The 21307-nt window shown below is 56.4% G+C and overlaps 1 protein-coding gene across 1 annotated transcript in view; it reads right to left on the bottom strand.

Moving 5' to 3' along the window:
* Positions 1-1175: 1175 nt before the first annotated feature.
* Positions 1176-21307, bottom strand: part of PEPD (peptidase D) — a 143474-nt gene continuing 123342 nt past the window's right edge. The window contains exons 12-15 of the mRNA XM_006867392.1: positions 12867-13015; positions 4541-4725; positions 1829-2020; positions 1176-1313 (exon numbers count right to left, since the gene is read on the bottom strand). Of these exons, the coding sequence (XP_006867454.1) occupies positions 1176-1313; positions 1829-2020; positions 4541-4725; positions 12867-13015 (664 nt within the window). The remainder of the gene's footprint in view (positions 1314-1828; positions 2021-4540; positions 4726-12866; positions 13016-21307) is intronic.

A 21307-nucleotide genomic window follows, 5' to 3' on the forward strand; every position in this document is an offset into this window, starting at 1 on the left:
ATGACTGACCTTACTGTCTAGGCTCTCTGGGCTCTGTCCAGTCATCTGGCTGCCAACTCGCCAGATTATGCATATTCCCTGCGCTTCACACCTGTAATCCTGGCTCAGGTAGGAGAGGGGACCCTAGGAGCCCGTTTGTACCAAGTGTTCCAGTGGTTCTGACGCCTGCTAGACGGGGATGGAAGCCTGCCCTGTCATTCCGAGTAGACGCCCTATGGGGAACTCATGTCAACCCAAGCAGGGTTCAGATGGCCTTATGCCAGCAACACTTTTCCTGAGAGCTGACTGTCATCGTTAAGGTTTTGGGTCAACTTGACTGTACCAGTTTCCGCCGTCATTTTACAGTTGAGATGTCATCTCCCATGACGAGATCTGATAAAATGTCACTTCCGTGATGAGATTGGCTATGAGCAGTCAACCAATCGAAAGGATGTTTCCTCGGGGTGTGTGTGAACGTCATTTTACAAAGCTAGAAGTGAGCACAAGAAAGAAAAGCCGGGAGTGGAGTGGTCCTTTGGACCACTCCTAGATCCAGGGCAAGATGGAGACCAAGAGATTCATGGAGAGCTCCAAGGAATTCTGGGGGAGACAAGGCCCTTTCTCCAGAGCTGGCGCTTTGAATTGAAACACAGAGAGAATACATTTCTGTTCTAGCAGCACGAGAGAGTGAAGACACTGGCCCTTGGTGCAGACAAGTAGGTGAGCCATCTATTCACGATTCACAGGTTTCCAAGACCCACGCAGCACTCATTTGCAAAGAGATGAATGAGAAAGAGGGAGCCATACACCAAGGACTGTTTTAAGAGAACTTTTATTGATTTTTTGAGAGAAAGCCCTGGAAATGCATCTTTCCTGAGAAAAGAAACACAAGTGGTAGCAAGATGTGTTTTAGCTGCTACAGAAAGAACAGGATTATTTTTGATTAGTGTTTTAAAAATCACTGTCAGTAAGCCAAATGCTTGACAGAAGAAGGAGGCGATCTTGCAGAAGATTAATAAACCAGGCCTTCTCCCCAGATTAAGCTGCACTCTTTGGCATGATCAAATGTCAGCGGTGGCCTTGGGATTCTGAACACCGTCTCTTACCACGGGAAGGCCAGTCAATCGGCAGGCTGACCGTCTTCAGGAGAGGGTGCCAGGCTGGGTCCCAGTCCTGCTGGGCCCAGCAGCCCAGCTCTACTTGGAGCCGGAGAAGGGGGTAAAGGCCTTGTCCTGGCCTGCCATGCACGCTTCGATTTCCTCCACGGTGCGAGGCACGCAGGTCAGTAGCTCCATGCCGCTGTTGGTCACCGCAACATCCTCCTCGATGCGGACCTGGGCCAGATGGATGGATGGACGAACACACAGACACTCATTAATTACTACTGAGCTGCCCTCATCTGTGAGAGGACAGATGTGTCCCTCACTGCTGAGTGTGAAAGCCCCTTCTACCCACCCAAGCCCACTACCATGGAGTCCATTTAGACTCAAAGTGACCCTGGGGTTTCTGAGGCGCTCATTCTTTATGGGGCCAGACAGCTTCAGATTTCTTCTGTGGGATGACTGGTGGGTTTGAACCAGCGACCTTGTGGTGAGTGCCCAAAGCCCTTTCTAGGGAGTGTCCCAAATTCCCTGTGACAGGGTCTGTCTTCAGTCTGTGGACAACCAGTAAGGGCAGGCTCCTCTTGTGGGGCCATCTGCGCATGTCACCTGCTCTGGGAGCGGGCAGGCATTTTGTGGCAGGACATCTCTTCCTGACAAACTACAAGTAGAGGCAGGCTGGACCCTCCTCCAGTGAGAAAGTCAAGACAGCCCTTCCCCTGACCCGGGAATGCTGGATGGGCACTCACCCCACCAAACCCTCGAAAGCGCTGCAGGACCTCACGGTTGAAGAAGCAAGCGCGGGCTGGGTCTGCCAGGGCCTCGTCCAGGAGGTGGTCGATGAAGTAAATGCCGGGCTCCACGGTCAGCACCATGCCGGGCTCCAGGTGCCGTGCAGTACGCAGGCTACGCAGGCCGGGTTCGTCTATGCGATCCACACCCTGTGGGAGCCGGCACAAAAAAAACCCAGCTGGTGACCCCCAGGCCATGGGGTCCAGGGGGCATGTTCGCTCCCTCAGGCAGGAGACCACCAAAACGAGAGAAGATACAAGCCATAGGCACATCTGAAAAGACCCTCAACTCGGCGCACACCCTAGATTTCATGGGGCTCGATCACTCCTTTCTTTCTCTTCAGAATCACCTCCAGGACGCCTGGGGACCTGCATGGCACATGCGCTAGACAAACTGTCCAGGCTGGCCTGAGGGGCTGGCTGGGGGTCCACTGCCGCCACCCAGGCCCTTCTCCTGGCCAGGGAACAGTCCAAGCTGCACCCCTGAAGCCAAAAAAGTTCTTAAGGAGGCTGTTTCATTCCTTCTAAGCAGCTCAAATGGCAGCAGCCCCAAGTGGAGGTCCAGCTCTCATAGGCATGTCCCTGGCTTCCAGGAGAGGGACAGGTGTGGGCATTGAGGCAGGCCTGCCAGCAGCAGCACCGGTATGGATGTGCACAAACGCATACACCCATGTGCACGGCCTGGGGAGGCTCCCAGCGGCATTCCAGCAGAGCTGCGGTCTTCCCTACAAGGGGCTGGCTCCGCTCCAACCCCAGAGGAGGAGCGGGTTGGATGGAGTGAGTGCTCAGCCTGGACCCATCCACACTCCCACGGAGGGGATGGACAGGGCCACCCTGGGGTGTGAAGGCAGGTGGAGACCATGGGACTTGCAAGTGTCCTGGCCTTCCCCGGGCCCTTGTGGCATAGCCCGTCCCGAGGCCAGGGCCTCTGAGCCCATGGGCAGCAAGCGTCTGGTTAGGATCTGAACTTGCCCCGCGTCATTCTCACTCCCCCAGGAGGCCAGGCTGCTGGAGATGGGAGCTGTCATTTCTGACTGTTTTGGGGCCAGAGCATCAGACTTCAATTAGTGGTTCATGTAAGGTAACCAGAAGCTGGCTAGTTCACAAACTACCCTGTCCTGCTGTGAGCCAGGAGGCGGCAATGAGGGGACACGAGGCCCCATACTTCTGCTGGGTCAGAGGTCTGCCTGCACCATGCTTTGGTTACAGACCACCACATCCTAGGCCGAGGGGCTGGGCAGGAGGAGGGGTCTGGGGGTTAGGATCCCTGCTGGTTACAGCTGGGAGACCGGGGTCTCTGCCCAGAACTTTCCCATCCCCCTCTTGCGGTCCCTCCTCTCTGCTCCATGGTGTCAAAGCCAGGGGCCCGGCTCCAGCAAAGATCAAGTCTCCCTCCACTCCCAAAGTCACCCTCAGCTCCTGTCTGTCCCCAGCTGAGCTGCTGCAGGCTGTGTGTAGACGGGAGGGGCATGGAGAGAATGAAGCAGATCCCTGGGGCATCACAGACCGTCACCCTTCTGAGCAATAGCCCACCAAGCAGAGGACTGGCCTGGGTGTGTCTGAGCCCTACAGTCAGAGCAGGATGGAAGGGGGATGGAGTGGAATGGCAGCCCTGGGTTGGTGGGTGGGCAGTGTGTGCCCTCTGCCTGGACAGAGGGCTTGATGTGGCCCCAACTGTTACTGGGCTCAGAGCAGAAGAGACCCAGATGTGTCTGTAGGCCTGAAATAAAACAAATAGCTTTTATAGGAAAAGCCTTCTTTTTCCACAACGTTTATCTGTCAGAAGAATAGACTGAGCACAAAGGGCTGCTTTACCGGAAAAGATGAAAACGGTTTGCTGCCAGTTTCCTCGGGTGGAAAAAAAAAAAAAAAAGCGCTTTGGCAACTAATGAATAATGAAGCGCAGTTAACAATGTCTGGAAGGGCCTGCTCTTGGCTCCTCACACACAATGCAATGGAGAGAAATTAGGAAATTAAAACTGAGTTTGTTTCTCCAAATTTAACTGTTTACACTGGAGGAAAAAAATAATTGAATAATAATGCTTTTCTTGAGCAATTTTTTCCCCCCTAAAAATTGTTCAGAGTGCTTTCAAAATACCCTGCAGCCAAGAGGCCGGGCTGGTGGGGCCCCAAGGCGTGCACTGATTGCATCATGGGTCCCCTGCACCGTGGGCGACAGGCCAGCAGCAGGGACAGGCTGCTCCACCCTCCTGGGGCCCAGGCTACAACCACCTGCCCAGTAGGGCCTCCTGAGACCCTCAACTGGCCTCTGGGTGGTCCTTTCATGGACCGGCACAGACTCTAGGAGGGGGAGGGAGGTCTGTCTAGAGCTGTCCCACATAAGCCTCCCTCTCCCTGTCACCAAGGGTCCCCAGAGTGACTGGAAAAAAGACCCTGGAATGCAAAGGGCACCCCAGAGAGAGGGCAGGGCTCAGCTTTCTCCAGATGACCAGGGCAAGGGATCAGCTGGTAGGGTTCGTCAGCCCTCTCTGAATGAGGCACAGACACAGGAGGGCATGGGGGATCCCCAACATCCACTACCCTGGGGACCCCATCCACTACACACCACCACCCTTCAGGGCAAGTTACCCCAGCACCCATATCCACTGGAGCAGGGGCAGTATTACTGGGAACCAGGGAGGTAGGCTCAGCGACAGCGTCCACACTGACCTCGGGGTAGCCGCCCACGTCGTGCACGTCAATGCCCAGGAAGTGGCCCAGGCCGTGAGGCATGAAGACGGCTCCCAGGTGGGCCTGGGCCATGGCGTCCACGCTGCCACTCAGGATGCCAATGGCGACCAGCTCCTCCAGATGGATTCGGTCAGCCAGGCGATGCATGTCAGGCCACCAGACGCCTGTGGCTCAGAGGGAGGCTGCAGTGAGCCGTGCAGGCCGGCCAGGGCTCCCCAGGACAAGGGTAGGGAAAACACAGAACCCCTGAACTGGACCAGCATGCACTTCTGCAGCTGCAGGACCCCAGTAAGACCCCTTGGTGGCAGTAGAAGGGAAGCCCAAGTCCACAAATAGCCTAAAGGCACCCAGCCCAAGGCTCAGGCCTCAGAGCTGCCTCTGAACCTTGGCCTTGGTTTTGCTGCTGTAAGGCAAAGGGGAGTGTGTGTGTGGGGGGGGGGGGGAGCGAGGGGCATCTTGCACACCCTGGAACACAGCTGAACCACCCTTGGAGCTGTGGTGGGGAGCAAAGGTTTCTTGGTGAAGGTGCAGCTGGCACAACCCGCCCGGCTGCCTGGCAGGGGTCTGTGGCCCTGCCTGCTAACAGCAGTGGATGACCCAGCGCAAGGCTTATCAGACACCTGAGCTGCTAATCAAAGTCATCTTTGCCCCATGTTTCTGAGGCAAAGGCCACAGTGGAGAGATCCTGGGGCCACACAGGCTGGGTGGGCTGGGGGGCCTGAGCCCTGAGTCAGCCCCAGCCCCGTGGGAGTTGTAGCACAGAATGCAGGGAGAGAGGCCCCTTTAAGGGCTATCCCGTGCATACCCCTGTCCTGCTCAGTGGGTTCTGCAGGAAGCCCATCTTCAGCCTCTCTCAAGGGGCCTGCACCCCCACCTCTGGACCAGCATGAGCATCTAACAAGGACCTTAGGTCAGCAGTGCATTCTGCCCACACCCCATGGTGGACGCTGGGTCTGATGGATGGCTAGGGGCCCATATCCCTGCAGTGCTCCTCAGGCCAGACCCCATGGCCCTCTCTGGACAAGCTCAGCCCCATGTGGTGGGGCAGCCGTGGCTCTCCCAACCACAGCCTCATTTCCCTTCACTGAGGACCATGGGGTTTTGGCTGTGACTTGCCTTGTTTGACCCTGAGCTGGACGAGACTGGGTCACAAAGGTCTGGGTCCACAGCCCTTCACCTGTGCAGTGGACAGAAGGGAGACGCTCGGACACTAGAACCTCATGTTGGGCGAGGCCTGGGACCCACAGTCGTAGAGCTGATTCCACCTCTTGGGTCAGGTGGGTGGGGCAGTCCCTCTGTGAGGCAGAACGTGAGCAGTCCCCTGACTTGTCCACACAGAAACCCTCCTTCCCTTTAGCATCCAGGGGCCAGAGTTACTGTCATCATCTCCTGCCCTAGCTTCCAGCTGCAGCCTGCTCTCTCCCTGGCCCAGCCCGAGGAGCCGAGCCTGGCTAGCCTGTCAGCACCAAGGGGAGCCTAGGGCAGGCCTGAGGCCCACAGCACCACTGAGGTGGAACCCTTCAGCGAAGGGCTGGGATCCCTGAAATGGAGACATGGGTGACAACTACCGTAGCCTTAGTACATGACCTGAGCCAATCCTTTAATTCTGTGAGCTGAGGCCCCTTCCTCTGTAAAACACAGCCCTACAAAGCTGGCTACTGCATTTCTGACATCTACTCGGAGCAGCGCCACCAGCCACTACTTGTCCATCACTTGTGACAGGCTCCACCTGGGTTCAACAGGTACATTCGCTGTATTCCTGGGTGTAAACCAAGCCCATGGTTAAGACCTGACCCACCCTGCAAGCACTTCCTCCTTCCCTCCATCCGCACGGTCCAGCTGCCAGGCCAGCGTCATTCTAGAAGCACACTGGTCCTTCCATGTGAGACCTAGGCCCAGTCATTCCGTCCCTGGCCACCTCCTTGAGAGACCTTCCCCAGTCACTGGCCGGTCGCTTCTCTCATGGCGCCTTTCAGCGTGAAACTGGCTTTCAGGCGTACTTGCGGAGGTTTCCCGAGGGCAGACTACTAGGTCCCCAGGGTGTGCTTGTGTAGGGCCGAATGACCAGTCCACCTCTGGAAGGCTGGCTCCCCACTCAGACTTCTAACGAGCCTCAATCCCGCAATCAGTTGGACCAAGCCCAGGAAGGGCCTCCAGAGTGGCGTGGACCCTCAGCCCCGGGCCTCCCCACTGTTTTTGGACAGGCACATGTTTCTGATGCCAAAAGGGAGTCCCAGGAAACAGGCCCACTTGGAAGCTGGCTGACTGCTGTAGCAGGGCTGTGGTCTTGGCAGGCTGCAGGCAGGGTGGGCATCAGGTATAAATCATGTGAGGTGGCGGCAGCTCTGCTCCCCTCCTGTCATCTCGGCCCTTTGCAGAGGCCGCCTGGCGCCTGCCTGGAGGTACAGGCCCCGCGGCGCCGAGCTTTCCTCGCCCGTGAGCCCTCGGGGAAGGCCTTGCGCACAGCTCTTTTGGCTGAGTGGTGTGGCTCGGCCTGTGTGTGGTTGGGGTGACACTAGCTGAACCTCCAGCAATTTGGCCTGAATGGGGGTTACGACACACACACAGCCACATGGGTGTGGGGCCCCTGAAGTGTGTCCTTGGGCTACATGGGTGGAGACTGGACACAAACCTGAAGGCACTCTGACCCTCGGCATGCTGCTCATGCCTGCCGCTACCGGGGGACACTACACTGCAGGAACCTGGAGTCATCTTCCCTGACCCCCCTCTGGCCTCCAGCCAGCTTTCCCCAAACATCTCTTAGACCCTTGGCTGACTTCCTGCAGGCCTCTGGCTGGGTGCCAGGCCCATCCTGTCCCCACTGGACAGAGCCCTCCTGCACTTCCAAAGACAGTCACTGAGGTTCCTTGAGCGGAAGACCACCCCACTCCAAGCACTCCCTGACTGCTTTCCTCCATGCTGCCGGAGCCCCCAGAGCAGTGTGGCTACGGCCTGGTAACTGGCCGGTGGAGGCTTGCTGTGACTTGAGCCCCAGCCTCCCCCGTGGCTCTCTACAGCCAGTATTGTAATTCCAGGATTTAGGAGTCCCCAACTCCACTCCTCTGGGCACCTGGGTCTGGGTTAGCACCCCACTATCCTGGTGTGGCACTGTGGGTTATGTGCTGGACTGCAAAGTACGTTTGAGCCACAAGGTTCAAGCTCACCAGTTGTTCCTGAGAAACCCTATACAGGGTCACTGTGAGTCAGAAGCGACTAGATAGCATTTAACAAATAATCACCGTGTGGTGCTGTAGAATCAGCATTGGACTGTTAACCACAAAATGTGCTCTTTGGGAACCTACATAGGGTGTCTATGTGTCAGAACAGAGTCCTGGTGTGGTGCTGTGGGTTAATGCACTGGACTGTACAGCTGGTTTGATCTGCAAGGTCGGCGGTTTAAGCTCACCAGCTGTTCCTCAGGAACCCTATACAGGGTCACTATGAGTCAGAACCGATTCCATGGCACTTAACAACATGAGTCAGAATCAACTCTGTGGTGCTTAACAACATCTGCCTCACAGATGTACCGATGCCAGGGACGAACTAGGTCATGGGCCAGTGTTTTGTGGCCAACCAAGGCCCCCAGACCATCTCCTGACAAGTCCAGAGCTTGCTGAGCCTGCAGCCGGGCTGGCCCCTCGGAGCCTCAGCAGCATCTATCACAGCCCGGAGGTCTCCGGCCCAGAGCCTGACCACTGGGGGCTCTGAGCCCAGTGGGGGGAGGCAGCAGAGGGCACAAACCTTTCCGAAGAGTTCACTTCATGTACTCAATGCCCTCCTGGGAGGAGTGGGGGGCTGCCCTAGTGGACTGCCTGGCTCAGGGCTGAGAGCCCCCAGCTTACCCTGCACCAGGGATGAGTGGACTCTTGTCTGCTGCCAGAGCCTCTGGGAGGTGTCCACTGGGGCTGCAGGCTCTTCCCTGTGCAGGCGGGACTTGCTTGCCCCCACCCCCCTCCTTCAGGCCTGGAAAGTACCCTGAGGAGCAAGGTCAGAGGGCAGCACCTCACCTGGGCAGGGGGGCAAGGGCAGGTCCTGATAAGGCTCTGGTCCCTCCTGGGTGGGAGGCACCCTTTGACCACAAGTCCTTAGGATATGTGGTTAGGACCCCCAAGAGCCTGGCACCCACTAACTGGGCCTTTCTCGTGTCCTCAGGCCCAAAGTGAGAGCTACAGAACTGCTCAGGACCCTGGCACTTCCTGCCACGGTGAGCCCTTCCCCCTTCCGAAGGGGCTGGGACCAGAGACCGCTGGGTGAGGGTGCTGAACTTGTGAGGCCATGGCGGCAGTTTTACAGGCTGGCTCAAGCAACGCTCACAGAGTTTTGTTGGGTACAGTCTGTGTGGGGCCTCTCAGGTGGTCACTGGTAGGGACAGGAGGCAAGGGCAGGGTCTGGGTGGTGGCCATGCAAGGAGGAAGAGGGAGCTGAGAGGGCAGGTGGCCTTGGTGCTTACAGGCAGGGTGGTCGGGGACTTTGACACACCTGCCTACCCACCCAGGCCGTCCTGTCCTCCCCGACTGTCCTCTGTCAGGATGGTGATTGTCTATCAGCACAGCATTTCTGGGTGGCCCCTCGTCCAGTGCATGAGCTGCTCCTGCCACCCTCACGTGGTTTCTGACATCCAGCGTTCCCTGAGTCTGGGATGGACTCTACCCTGCTGTCCCCCAGGGCTGGACCCACAAGGCCATGGGAAGTAGTCCCACAGTCTCAGCGGGGTTTTTGTGTTGGCCCAGGAGTTGCACCCACAAACCAGGGGCAATTCCACTAGGACAGGGCATAGGGTATGAGGAGGCGACTGCCCCCCACTGTCCCAAGCAGTTCTGGGGGCCCAGGACCTCCCCCGACCCACCAGCTCTGCACTGTATCCCCCAGATAGAGTTAGGTTCTGTCAAGGGGTAGTGTCAGTATATCACAATCTCCACGTACAGGTGGTAGAGGGGTGTGTATGTGTGTGTGTGTTTGTGTGTGTGTGAGGTGGCGGGGATTGACAGGGGACTCTGCTCTACCCTGCCCCCCCCAGATTCTCAAGGTCCCAGCCTAGGTCTGGCTTGCAGCGAAAGTGGGACAGCAGGCCTAGGGGGTCAGGGTGGGTCGGCCAGCTCTGAGATCCTGTGCTCGGCAATACTGCAGAGCTGGGGATGCTCGCGGGCCACTTTCTGTGCAGAAGTGAAATGGCTAGGTTGGGTCACTGAGCTGGCCAGGACACTTGCAGGCCTTCCTGCGGGTGGGCAGCTGGGGTTGGGCCAGGCTTTGGCCACCCCTAGTCTCAGTAGCAGGTGAGAGGTACCGAGAGCTCCGGGGGCAGCACCACCCTGCTGGCCACACTGGACACTGGGTGCAGATGTCCCTCCATCCTGTGCCTGCCTCCTTACTGAGGGGCTTGGCCCCTCCTGCCCTGACTCCAGAGTTACAAACTATCCTCCCTCCCTTTCTAGTGGCTGGTGGAGAAAGGTTCACTGTGCTCCTTTGTAGCTCCTGGAGCTATGAGACTGTAATGGGAGACTGGGCTCAGGGTGAACTCGGCCAGCCCAGGCAGCTCAGCTTTCAAGCTAATCTTCACTCAACCAAACGGGGCTCTGTGGTCCCTGCCAGGGCTCAGACCTCCTAGAATTAAGAAGTCCACTGGTGTCTGTGGATGTGTGCAGACGTTGCTTTAGGAAAAGGTGGTAAAAGGTTGACTTCACCTCCTCGGCGGCACAGACACACTGGCAGAGCTGCAGACAGGTGTAGGCCGGGAGTGTGGAGAAGCCAGCCCTGTGGACACTCTATAGGCCGGGAGCATGGAGAAGCCAGCCCCATGGACACTCTGTAGGCAGGGAGCGTGGAGAAGCTAGCCCCGTGGACACTGTAGGCCAGGAGCGTGGAGAAGCCAGCCCCGTGGACACTCTGTAGGCCGGGAGCGTGGAGAAGCCAGCCCCATGGACACTCTGTAGGCAGGGAGCGTGGAGAAGCCAGCCCCGTGGACACTGTAGGCCAGGAGCGTGGAGAAGCCAGCCCCATGGACACTCTGTAGGCAGGGAGCGTGGAGAAGCCAGCCCGTGGACACTCTGGGGCCCAAACCTGCCTGTCTCACAGCTTCTCCACAGCGGTTGTCCTCACAGACACTAACGCAGACCACCAGGCATTTGCACTGGCCAGTGGCTTCACTGCACACGCCCCTCAGGGTGACTGTTTCATGGACATTGGATCTAATAAGCAGGACTGCACAAATGGCCCTCAAGTACTGACCTAATGGGAGTGTGGTAGCTCCATACGGCAAGCACTGGACTGTTAACCACAAGGTCTGAGGCTCCAGCTCACCATGAGAAAAAGAGGCTTTCTTCTCCCTTGAAGACTTAAAGCCTCGGAAACCCTATACAGGGTGTCGGGATTGACTCAACAGCACTTAACAACTGACCTAAACGTTGGTGGTTCAAACCCACCCAAGGAAGTTCCTGGAGTCCCATGTCTCACAGGGAAGGTCCTGGAAAAGAGGAGTGGTTTGTTTCCATAGAGATTATAGTCAAGAGCTCTGGTGGTGCCAGGAGTTAAGTGCTGGTCTGCTAACCAAAGGTTAACGGTTCAAACCTACCAGCAGGAGAAATACGGAACTGTCTGATTCCGTAAAGATTTAGTCCCGTACACCGTAAGCAGCAGTGCTACTGTCCGGTACGGTCGCTCTGCGTCAGAAGCAACTTAACGGCAGAGGGTTTGGATTGGGGTTTGGTGCCTAAGAGTCTTTGGTGACGTCCATGGTTAACCCACTGGGCTGATACCCGAAAGATTGGTGATTTGAGTCCAACCAGAGGCCCCTCAGAAGGAAAGCCTGGTCATCCACTGAAAACCCGACGGAACACAGTTCTATTCTGGCATATCTGGGGTCACCATGAGTTGAAATCGACTCAGTGGTACCTGTGTGGTTTTCAGAAGTCACAAAATATAAACGAGCACAGGGAACAGCATCCTCCCCCCTGCTCATGCCCCTCTTACTTCCGGAACCTCCTTTGTGGACAGGAAACGTGAATCCAACTCTTCCACGCAGCACACTGACTGTCCAGCCCGCCAGCCCCACACATTTATGTCTCTACACAGCAATCTGGGTTGGACATTTTCCTCATTTGTATTCCTAGGAGGTAGCTGCTTCTTGTCAGCCCCAGATATTGATGCACTAATAGATCCTGCAGCAGGTAAACCAGGCCAATCAGCAGGAGCTGATTTGCTTTCACATTTTCCCACGGGGACCCTGCCCAGAACTCATTTATTCAGAGTGCTGTTCCCCCAGGACACGTGAGGTGGGTGGGCCACCCTTCTAAGACTCCTTAGCCTCTCGGGCTGGGCAAGGGGCCATCAGGAGGTTGTCTTTCTTGGAAACAGTCACTGGTGAGGACTCCTCAAAAGTAGTACCTGGTCTTGCGCTCGGCCACTGGGCCTCCTGAGCCAGTTGCTGCCCACTGAGAACCCACACCCGGGGGCATTTACAGCTCTGGGGCTCAGGACTGGAGGGCTTTGGGAGGTGTGTTTGTTTTGTGAAAGCTCCTCTAGGCATATGAGTCTGACAGCCCAAGTCTCCATCCCCAGTCCTCTGCTCACCTCTTCCTGAACATACTTGTCACAACCAGCCACCCGCCACCTCTCCGCTGGCCCTCAACAAGTGGGCACTGGCCCTGGCCAGTATGAGGACTGATTGGTGCATATGCTGAAGGTCAGGCCCTCTCCAGGCCCCACGGTGGGGATGAGAAGATGGAAAGGATTGAGCAGGGCACATAGGCTGAGGTGCGGCTGGCCACGGCCCTAGGTCTGAGCCTGCACTCTGGATGGTGAGCCCTCGCTCCAGGGCCTCCAGTGCTCCCTGCCTGCAGTGGCTCCATGAGGCTTGTGGGGAACACGAGCTCCCAGCACCCAGGGCTTCGGGTAGAAAGCGGCCTCCAGTGCAAGGCCCTTGTCTCTCCTGTACAGCTGGGATGGGGTGGAGGCCTGGGCTATAGCCCAAGCATTCTGGGGTCCCCAGAATGTGGCTGGAGCCTACGTGGCCACAGCTGGCCCTGGCCAGATGAAAGCAGCCCTGAGCTTCCCCCATGCCTGCAAACTCCTAAACCTCACCATGCTGCCACCCGAGAGATCACTGCAGGCAGGGGACATGCAGGTGTAGGATGTCCAATGGATATGGGAGACCTTGGGACCGAGTCCCCCTAATCCCAGCTCTGTCCCTGCCTTGTGATGAGCCGTCTTTCCTAGGAGAGACCCCGGACACCTGGCAACATGTAATTCTTTTTGGTCAGGTATGAAGGTGGAGGGAGGTGGGTAGAGTCAGGAGCCCGGCCTGCCTCACCTGGTTTCATGGCGCTCATGACGGCGCGGCAGCTCCGCAGCACGGCCTTGTAGATGGCCTTCTGGTCCTCGGTAAACTTGCCATTGGCAGGGAAGGTGCAAGTGATGTCGGAGGCGAAGCAGTAATACTCGCCACCCATATCAAAGAGGCTGTGGAAAGAGGAATGTGTCGTGGTGGTGGGGGTGTCCCCAGGCTCACCATGCCCCCTGACGCCCACCCATGTGAGCCAGTCACAGCCCTGAAGTGTGTAGAGCTGGCAGCCAGAGCCACAGGAAGGGCACCCCAGGGCTGGGTAATGCTTTGAGCAGGAGGCCCGCCATCTTGGTTTGGAATCAGCATGAGCCCGCTGTTTGGGGTCCTCGTATCTTGGAGCCTCTCCACAGGTGTATGAACAGGAAAGAAAACCCAAGCCCTCCTAGCAGACCTCTGTCCTCAGGCACAGAGCGAGTGCAGGGCCCAGCCTGAGCAGGGGAGGCTGAGGGGAGCAGGGCTGGCACTCCACAGAGAACTCTGCCTGGCCATGCCCTGCGCTGCCCAGCTGTGGGGGGGTGCACTTAGAGAGCCAGGCCCCACCCCACCTGGCTGCAGACAAGCGACTCCCACATAGCCTCCGGGGGCGCCCAGCATGATCCCAGCTACAGCTCCCAAGGCAGCGCTCATATGGGGAAAGAAGAGCAGGTGTTGGGATGTCCCGCACAGGCCTGAGTGGGTGAACACCCCGCAGACGGCTGATGCCTCTGGCTCGGCACCAGCTGCCTCCCTGTTCTCCAAACTTGCTCTGCCGGGAGTCAAGGGCAGCCTGGGGCCAGGGCTTCCTCAGGGCATTGCCAGCAGACATGGACGGTCCTGCAGGGCATAGACTAAGGGTGTGGGGAGGAGGGACAGTAGAACCTGGGAGACAGGAACCAGCAGAGACAGGCAGGCCTGCGGAGTCAGGAGGACAGCCCGGCTGAGCCTGGCCCCTGCATGCCCTGGGATGGGGCCCTGGTTGCAGAGGGGCCTGGGGGGGAGAAGCGGGAGCTGCCTGACTGCGCACATGCAGCCTGGCCTTGGACCGCTTTGCTCACCCTCTCAGGTGAATGGGACAGAGAGGGGCTACCAGGTCCAGACCTGCCCTGCCCACCGAACAGATAGAACGGGGTGTGGGGAGAAGAGCTGAGGTGGACACTTTGAAAGTCCTGCCTTGTCCCACCTCGGCCCCACAGCTAGACACAGTGGAGACTGCCCGTCATGAATCTGATGGTGACAAAACAGGCTCCTGGGATTGTGCCACCTTGTGTGGACCAGGGGACTAGAGAGCAGAGGAGGTGGGGTTGTTCTCTGCAGACTGGCGAGAGCCCAGCTCTGCTCACTGTCCATGTCTCTCACAGGGGTCAGTCTGCCGCCGTCCTAATCCTGAACAAATCTGAACCCAGGGGCCAGAGCCTCACCCTTGTTTACAAGGGCCTCTCAGCCGAACCACTCAAAAGACGCTCCAGAAGCTGCCTGTGTCCCTGCCTTTGGGGGCTCCGGTCCTCGGGGGGCAGAGCAGGGGTGGGGGGACCTTGTGTGTGGAGCTACCCTTAAGAAAGAAGACTTTTAAAGGAAAAACTTGTATGCTATACTGGAATCAAAAGTCCCCAGCCAGGCACATCTTCATCTCCTGCCTTTTCTGATTGCAAAACACCATAAACACTGTTAACAAATCAAAAAGTACCCGATAACACCTCAGGTGATCCCCAGAAGGGAACTTCGAGGCTGGGTCAAAGTCACCTGGGGGGGACCCTGCCTGGGGCAGGCCAAGGGAGCGATGCGGGCCTCACTTAGGGGTGACCCACCCAAGCCGGGTGTGTAAGCTGAGGACAGGAAACAGAGTGGCCTTGAGCAGACACACCCAGGCGTCAGCTCCCTAAGAGGCACCACATGCAATGGGGTGTTTGGGCCAACGGCTGTCTGGAGATTAATGTGTTGCCCAGGACGGTTGGGCCTATGAACCCCTAAAACGAAAAAGGAAATGTAGGCTCTGAACACAGCAGAACGACCCACTCAGCCTCCCGGCCTCAGTTTTTCTACCTCTAAAATGGGGACAGTGTCTTTGCTGCTGGGGCCAGCATGCAGGCAGGTGTGGGCAGGGGAGCTGCAGGGGCCCGGGCCCAGTTTCCCCCCGGGGAAGCAGAACGTTTTTATCTGGGCTCCCTGGAGTCAACAATGGAGAATGGTTTGTGGTTTGTTGATTTAGAACATCCAGGAATAGTCTGAGTTGACAGAGCTGGGGTGTGGGAGACACAGATTCCTGGGGGCTACCACATCACAGGGCAGTCTGCCACAGCACCCTGGGCAGGCAGAAAGTCCTAATACGCTGTGTTTTTTCTCAAAGAAAAACAGAAATTGAACTATTTAAAAAACCGGGAAGCCTCAGCAAGCACTCACAAAATGTTGTCAAGTGCTGGAGGCACCGACAGAAAAGTAGGAAAAACAAATCTTGTCTGGTCCAAGAAGATTCACAACCAAGCTCTCCAGACCTCTTCAAAAAACTGACCCGAGAAGAGTGTGGGACGGTGGGGCTTAGATTTCCCATCAGCCTCAAGCACTGAGCCCTGCCTTTATCTTTCCGATTATGGAAGACTTCAACTGCAGTTTTTGTTTTAGGATCACCCGCTTTCTGGAAAAGGAAGTATACACCCGGCCGGCCAGCAGCCAGCCACACTCAGGCACGGGGCTATAGTCTATTTTTGTGCTCTCAGTTCCTTATCTTTTTTTGCTCCTATTTTTTTTGAAAAGTCCCCCTCAGTGTTTGTACATGCATTAGTTAATTCAGATTAGAGCTACGCTGGAATCCAGGGAAGAAAGCCATTGCTTTTATAAATCATCTCCCTCTAACTCCTTGGTGTACACTTCATCCATCCCCTGAATGCAAACCGACAATAATGGAGAATTCTGTCATACTTTGGCGCAATGGAGAACAAAGGCTCCCTCCTTCGCGGCTGCCTGGGGACACCCAGCAGGGACATTACCATCTTTGGCCGAGAGAGTTTGTGTGATAATCCAAGACATCTGGGGAGATATTACACATCTCCAAGTAATATGCTGGCTTCTTGCTCCTCACATGTGTTCATCTGATTCTATTTCTGGCTGGGATGACAGGTTCTGTCTTCCGCTGGCTCTTCGGGCCCGGGCTCCCTGCCACGACTGGCCCACCCAGTCCCTCTTCAGGCCCCCTCAACTCGCTCAGCCCCACTGCAGGGACCAGCTCAATGGGCTGCAATCTTTATCCAAGGGTTGCTTCATTTAGATCTCCTGAGTATGGGCACATGGGGTGACTCTTAGCTCCTTCTCACCCAAGACTGGCAATTATACCCTCGGGCGGGCGCACACAAGGTCCATTCCCAATCGCAGAGCAATCCTGACCCCATGTTCAGCCACTGTTCTGCGCCCCAGGACAGGCTGGGGGATTTCTGAACAGCAGGAAACGCTAGCTTCCCTTCAGACCCCAGTGTAAGACAAACAAGGGGAGGCCCTTTTGCAGCTACTTTTTTGTTTGTCTGCGGCAGTGCAGCCCCCCCAGGACAAGGTGGCCAGCTGTGGTCTTTCTGGTGTGGACTAAGCCCGACCTCTGCTGAGCATCAAGCTCCGCATGCACACCAGGAATAGATGAACAGCCCTTGAGGCCCCTGCCCCGTGCCTTTCCCCACCACCCAGTCACAGAGTAGCTACCTCCAAGGGACAGGGGAGGGTACACAGGAAACAAAGCACCCAGTCTAGGTGCCTTCTGGGTGCCCAGTGACCAGAGCAGCTACCTGCTGTGTGCCTGCTATGTGTCTGGGGAGACTGGTCACCGCCACAGCACAGAGTGGCAGGAAGTCGCACTGCACGGTCCCTTGCCTGGTCCGAGGGTGACCTGAAGGCACAAAGTGGACCTGGGCTGGGTGTCAGGGTGGGGGCAGGGAGTCGGTGTCACGCGCACAGCACACGCTTCCTTTCACTTTTCTGGTAAGCAGGGTCCCATGATGTCTGCTGGCACCCAGGCTGTCTGGCCAGCATTTTTTTCAAACTGCGGGGGCTGCGAACCAAGAGGGAACCTACAGCCAGGGGATCTGGTGACATCTGGTGTTTCTGTGAATGACACTGGGCTGAGACATTAGGGATGGTCCTACCTGGAATGGAAAGGGGAAGGAAGGCCAAGGTCATCGGTCTGCAAAGAAGGCTGACCAGGGCCTGTAAGCCTCGGACTGAGGGAGGACTGGGCAAGTCTCTAACAGCCCAAATCCTCAGGATGGGGCTAGGCTGGGAGGCATCAAGCTCACCCCTTGGAAGACACAGCCAGATGGCAGAAATGGGGCTGGACCTGGCAGTGGACGACAGATATGGGGTGGCATTCTACTCCAAAGCCTGATAAGCCATCAGTAGGGGCCCAGATGGACTGTCTTGCTCCAGCCCCTCTGCTGGCCACTTCCTGCTTGGTCTTGGAGAACAGCCCACAGATTCAGACACAAGACAGACATTAGTTAGCCTGACCATCCAACCTGGAGTTGGGAACATCATCCCTTTCTGACTCATAGGGTCCACGGGGGCCTGCTGAGGCCTGGGTGAGCAGTGGGTATTTCCAAACCCTCAGGAATGAGGAGGTGGACGTCTGGATTGAGAAGCTACTCCTAGCCCAGTGGCCGTGGATAGAGGAGGTGGGAGAGTGGGTTTCCCCAGGCATTTACGTTCACATTGGCTCCACATCAAATCTGCTGAGTGAACGGGGAACTAACCTGAGAAGAGAAGGGGCGGGAGAAATGCCTAGCCTCTGTAGGCCAGCCTGGGGCACAGTGTGACTCTGCTGTGCTGAGGAAGAACTCAACTGGCTCAGGGACGTGGCACCAACAGCACAGGCCAGCAGCAGGAAGACCCAGGGAGCCCATCTATCTGGACAGAAACCAGTCAGGCTTTGCTGAACAGGAGCTCCGTCCCCACCTCTCCTGACCAGCAGCAGGGAGGGACAGGTGGGGAACTGCTGAGTGCAGGACTGAGACAGGCCTCTCTCCCTAGCCTGGCTAGCCACTCACCTCGCACCCTATGGGCCATGGCTGCGGTCCCCCTGTAGGACACACACAGAAAGCGATTACCCAGCAGGGATGCCCACATCCTGAGATGACAGTTTCCTCTTCTGGCCAGCGATGGAAGGTCCAGCTCATAGCCCACCAGCCACATCCTGCCTGCACTTGGGCAACCCAGCCCTGGGACATCCTTGGACCCATGCTGAAGGTTTGAGGGGGGTCGCAAGAGAATCCCCACCATGAACACCCTCATACTGGATCTGGGCAGAGGCTATAGGTAATAAGTGTTCCAGTTACTTTCCACATCCTGGGCTGCTCCCCATTTCTAGACCTGTGGGGTGGGACTGTGGCAGAGTGTGGCAAGCCAGACCTGACCTACATCAAGAGCACAGAGTCTCAGTAGATGAAAACACGGACGATGGTGCCCCCTGGTGGCCCACAAGCAGCTTGCGGGCCCTCAGTGCCTCCACCCAGCCAGGAGGACCTAGATTCTGGAGCCAAAGCAGGAGGGCACAGGCGATCTGGAATTTTTCCATGAACTTTTTGAAGCTCCCTAATATATATGTGGTGCTATAGGATAAACACTCAGCCTCAAGGTCAGTTTGAACTACAAGGTCAGTGGTTCAAACTCACCAGCCACTCGTTGGAAACCCTGTGTCGGGTCATTATGAGTCGGAACCGACTTGACAACACTTAACAACAGTATATATATGAGGACTCCTGGTGTGGCACTGTAGGATCAGCACTGGACTGTGAACCGCAAAGTCAGGTGTTGAAACCCACCATTCGTTCCTCAGAAATCCGATACAGGGTCGCTATGGGTCGGGGAACCGATTGGAAGACACTTAACAACGACAGCCTATAGATGTGACTTCATATGTATATGAAGGAGTCCTGGTGTGGTGCTGTGGGTTAATGCACTGGACTGCAAGGTCTGTCTGAACCGCAATGAAAGTGGTTCAAACTCACCAGCTGCTCCTCAGGAACCCTAGACAGGGTCATTAGGGGTCGGAACCAACTCAATGGCACTTAACGACAAAAACAACTACATATATACGAAGGTGATCTGTACCAGGTGCAGCTGTGTGCACTCTCACCTGGTGGGGCTGAATTTGGTGGGAAGGGGCCTTCTAGGAACTCCTACTCCAAAAGGGCTTCAAAGAGCCTTAGGCACTGTTGTCTGTGTGCCCATGTTAAGAGCATTAATTTGCAAATGTACTACACTTTTATAAATGTACTACACTTTTATAACCGCCGTTGTAGAGGGCTGGCCTGCCTGCTTGCCTTAACCAGCTCATGGCCCCTCTAGGACTGTGACTTGGTGACCCAGGGGCACAGCAGAAGTACACAGCATGAAGTCTTGTGGCTCTGAACCAAATCAAGAAAGGAAGGCCCAGGGATCTGAAAATACACCAGAAGTTCCTTCTTTACCCTTGGATCCACAGTGAGCAGGTGGAGCAAGACCTCACCTAGAGAAACTGAGAGAGGATACCCAGGGCCACTGGCTTGATGCGAGCTTGTGCCTCTTCTCAGTTGTTGGGTGGCCAGCATTACTGGCAGTAAGAACCGTGTGCCCAACTCACAGGCTGGCTTGCAGAAATTCCTGGTATTTTAAGGACAGAGGAGGGAGGTGGGACTGGCCAACTTCTAGCCCCTCCTTGGCATACTCATAGAGGACTCTTTGGGGCTGAAAACAGGATGGCCAACTTGAGTTTTCCATAAATACAGCAAGCCTGGCTAGTGCTCTGTCTGTGGCTCTGACCTCCAGCCCAGAGACAACAGGTCTGCTGGATGGGCCAGGAACGTGGGCAGAAGGCGTCCAGCCTGTCCAGCCCTGGAGAGGAGCGCCACTGTTGCAGCCCGCACCCTCTAAGGGCTCCAGGCGGTGCCAGGTTCTGCATCTACACCACACTGCTCACAAAATCCTCCCCTGGCTGAGATGCTGGCTACTAGAACCCCCACAGGCAGAGAGCAACACCGAGAATCACAGAGGGCAGCACACAGCTAGGATGAGAGATGGACACAGGATCCGCTGTGCACACCATCAGCCTTCCTGGACGTGTGTGTGTGTGGGGGGGGGCGGTGTGCCTGAATCTGGGGTTGTGGGGAGAAGGGTGGGATCCCTGGGTTCCCACCCCTATAACAATCCCCATTACTAAATGTTGAAATATCTCTGGGGCATTTTTATCCAAGGTCAAAGGGCCGAGATCCACAGCGGACCCCTGTGACAAGCATCTAAACACATGCTTTGGTTCCACACCACACTCATGCTTTGGTTCCACACCTTTTGATGAAGTACTGTGGCCTTTATGCTGGGACAACAGACTGATTTATTGTTTACTGAACGCAGCAGGAGCTTGGCGGATCAATTTCAATAAAACAATGGATTCTAAGTGCCACCAGCAATCTGACAGTAACAGTAATCAACAAAACATGTTGTACTAAATGCTGCATAATAAATTGACTATAATAAACTCATCGTTATTCTACTGGCTACATTTCAAAGTTAGTACTAGAAAAATCAAAATAAAATCACCAATTTGGGTTGGCATTCACATCCGTGTGCTTCCTAAGATTGCTCTAATCACCACAGCTGTGACCAGGAGACAGGTGCAGGCATGGCCCAGGAGCCAAGGGACTGGCTGTGGGGGCATCCTCCCAATCAGGGGGCACCCCTGGAGTACAGATGGGACCCACTTCTGGAGGGGTGAGGACCCTCTTTGGGGAGGATAAAGAGAAGGGTGGAGAAACAGCCCCTGGGAGGTATGCTGAGTTCACAGAGGGGAGAATCCAATGGTTATAGGGCTCTGCAGCTGACCAAGACTATGTCCAAGGAAGCTGTAGTGGGGTTGGCTTGAGAGTCCCTAGAGTGACAAGGTGGACTCCCTTTGGGGTCACTAGCCATAGCCGACAGGGTCGGGCCTTCCAACCCTGGTCTCCACTGGAACCAAGTTTGGAGCAGCTGACCTCTCCCTGGTGGACAGAGGTGGCCCCACACTCAGGTTCCATGGCTCCTCACCTGGACATGGTACCTTCCTTGTGTCTTAGTTACCTGGTCTATAAACTGGGGGTGAGCTCCCCACCTCACTGGTGAGGAAACTGACTTAGGAAGACACACCTGGGACCAGGTATGGCAGGGGTGCGGTGGGGGGAGGAGGGGAGAAGACCTTGTCAAGGTCATGTCTGTCCTCGGCTCCTAGGACATTCCAAGAGTGTACACAGACAGCGTGTTCTGAGGGCAGTTGGGACCTAGGCCCCGTGGGCCCTGGAGACGATGGCAGGGAGAGGCAGTGCCCGTACACACTTCTATGGCAACTTCTAGCATCTTCCTCTGCTGTTCCCACCTCTCAACCTGCTGACCAGATCCCTGGAAGAGGACGCGTCAGCTAGCACGCCTCCTACTGCCATGCTTCCTCCACT

The sequence above is a fragment of the Chrysochloris asiatica genome, unplaced genomic scaffold (assembly GCF_000296735.1).
Source record: "Chrysochloris asiatica unplaced genomic scaffold, ChrAsi1.0 scaffold00104, whole genome shotgun sequence".
NCBI lineage: Eukaryota > Metazoa > Chordata > Mammalia > Afrosoricida > Chrysochloridae > Chrysochloris > Chrysochloris asiatica.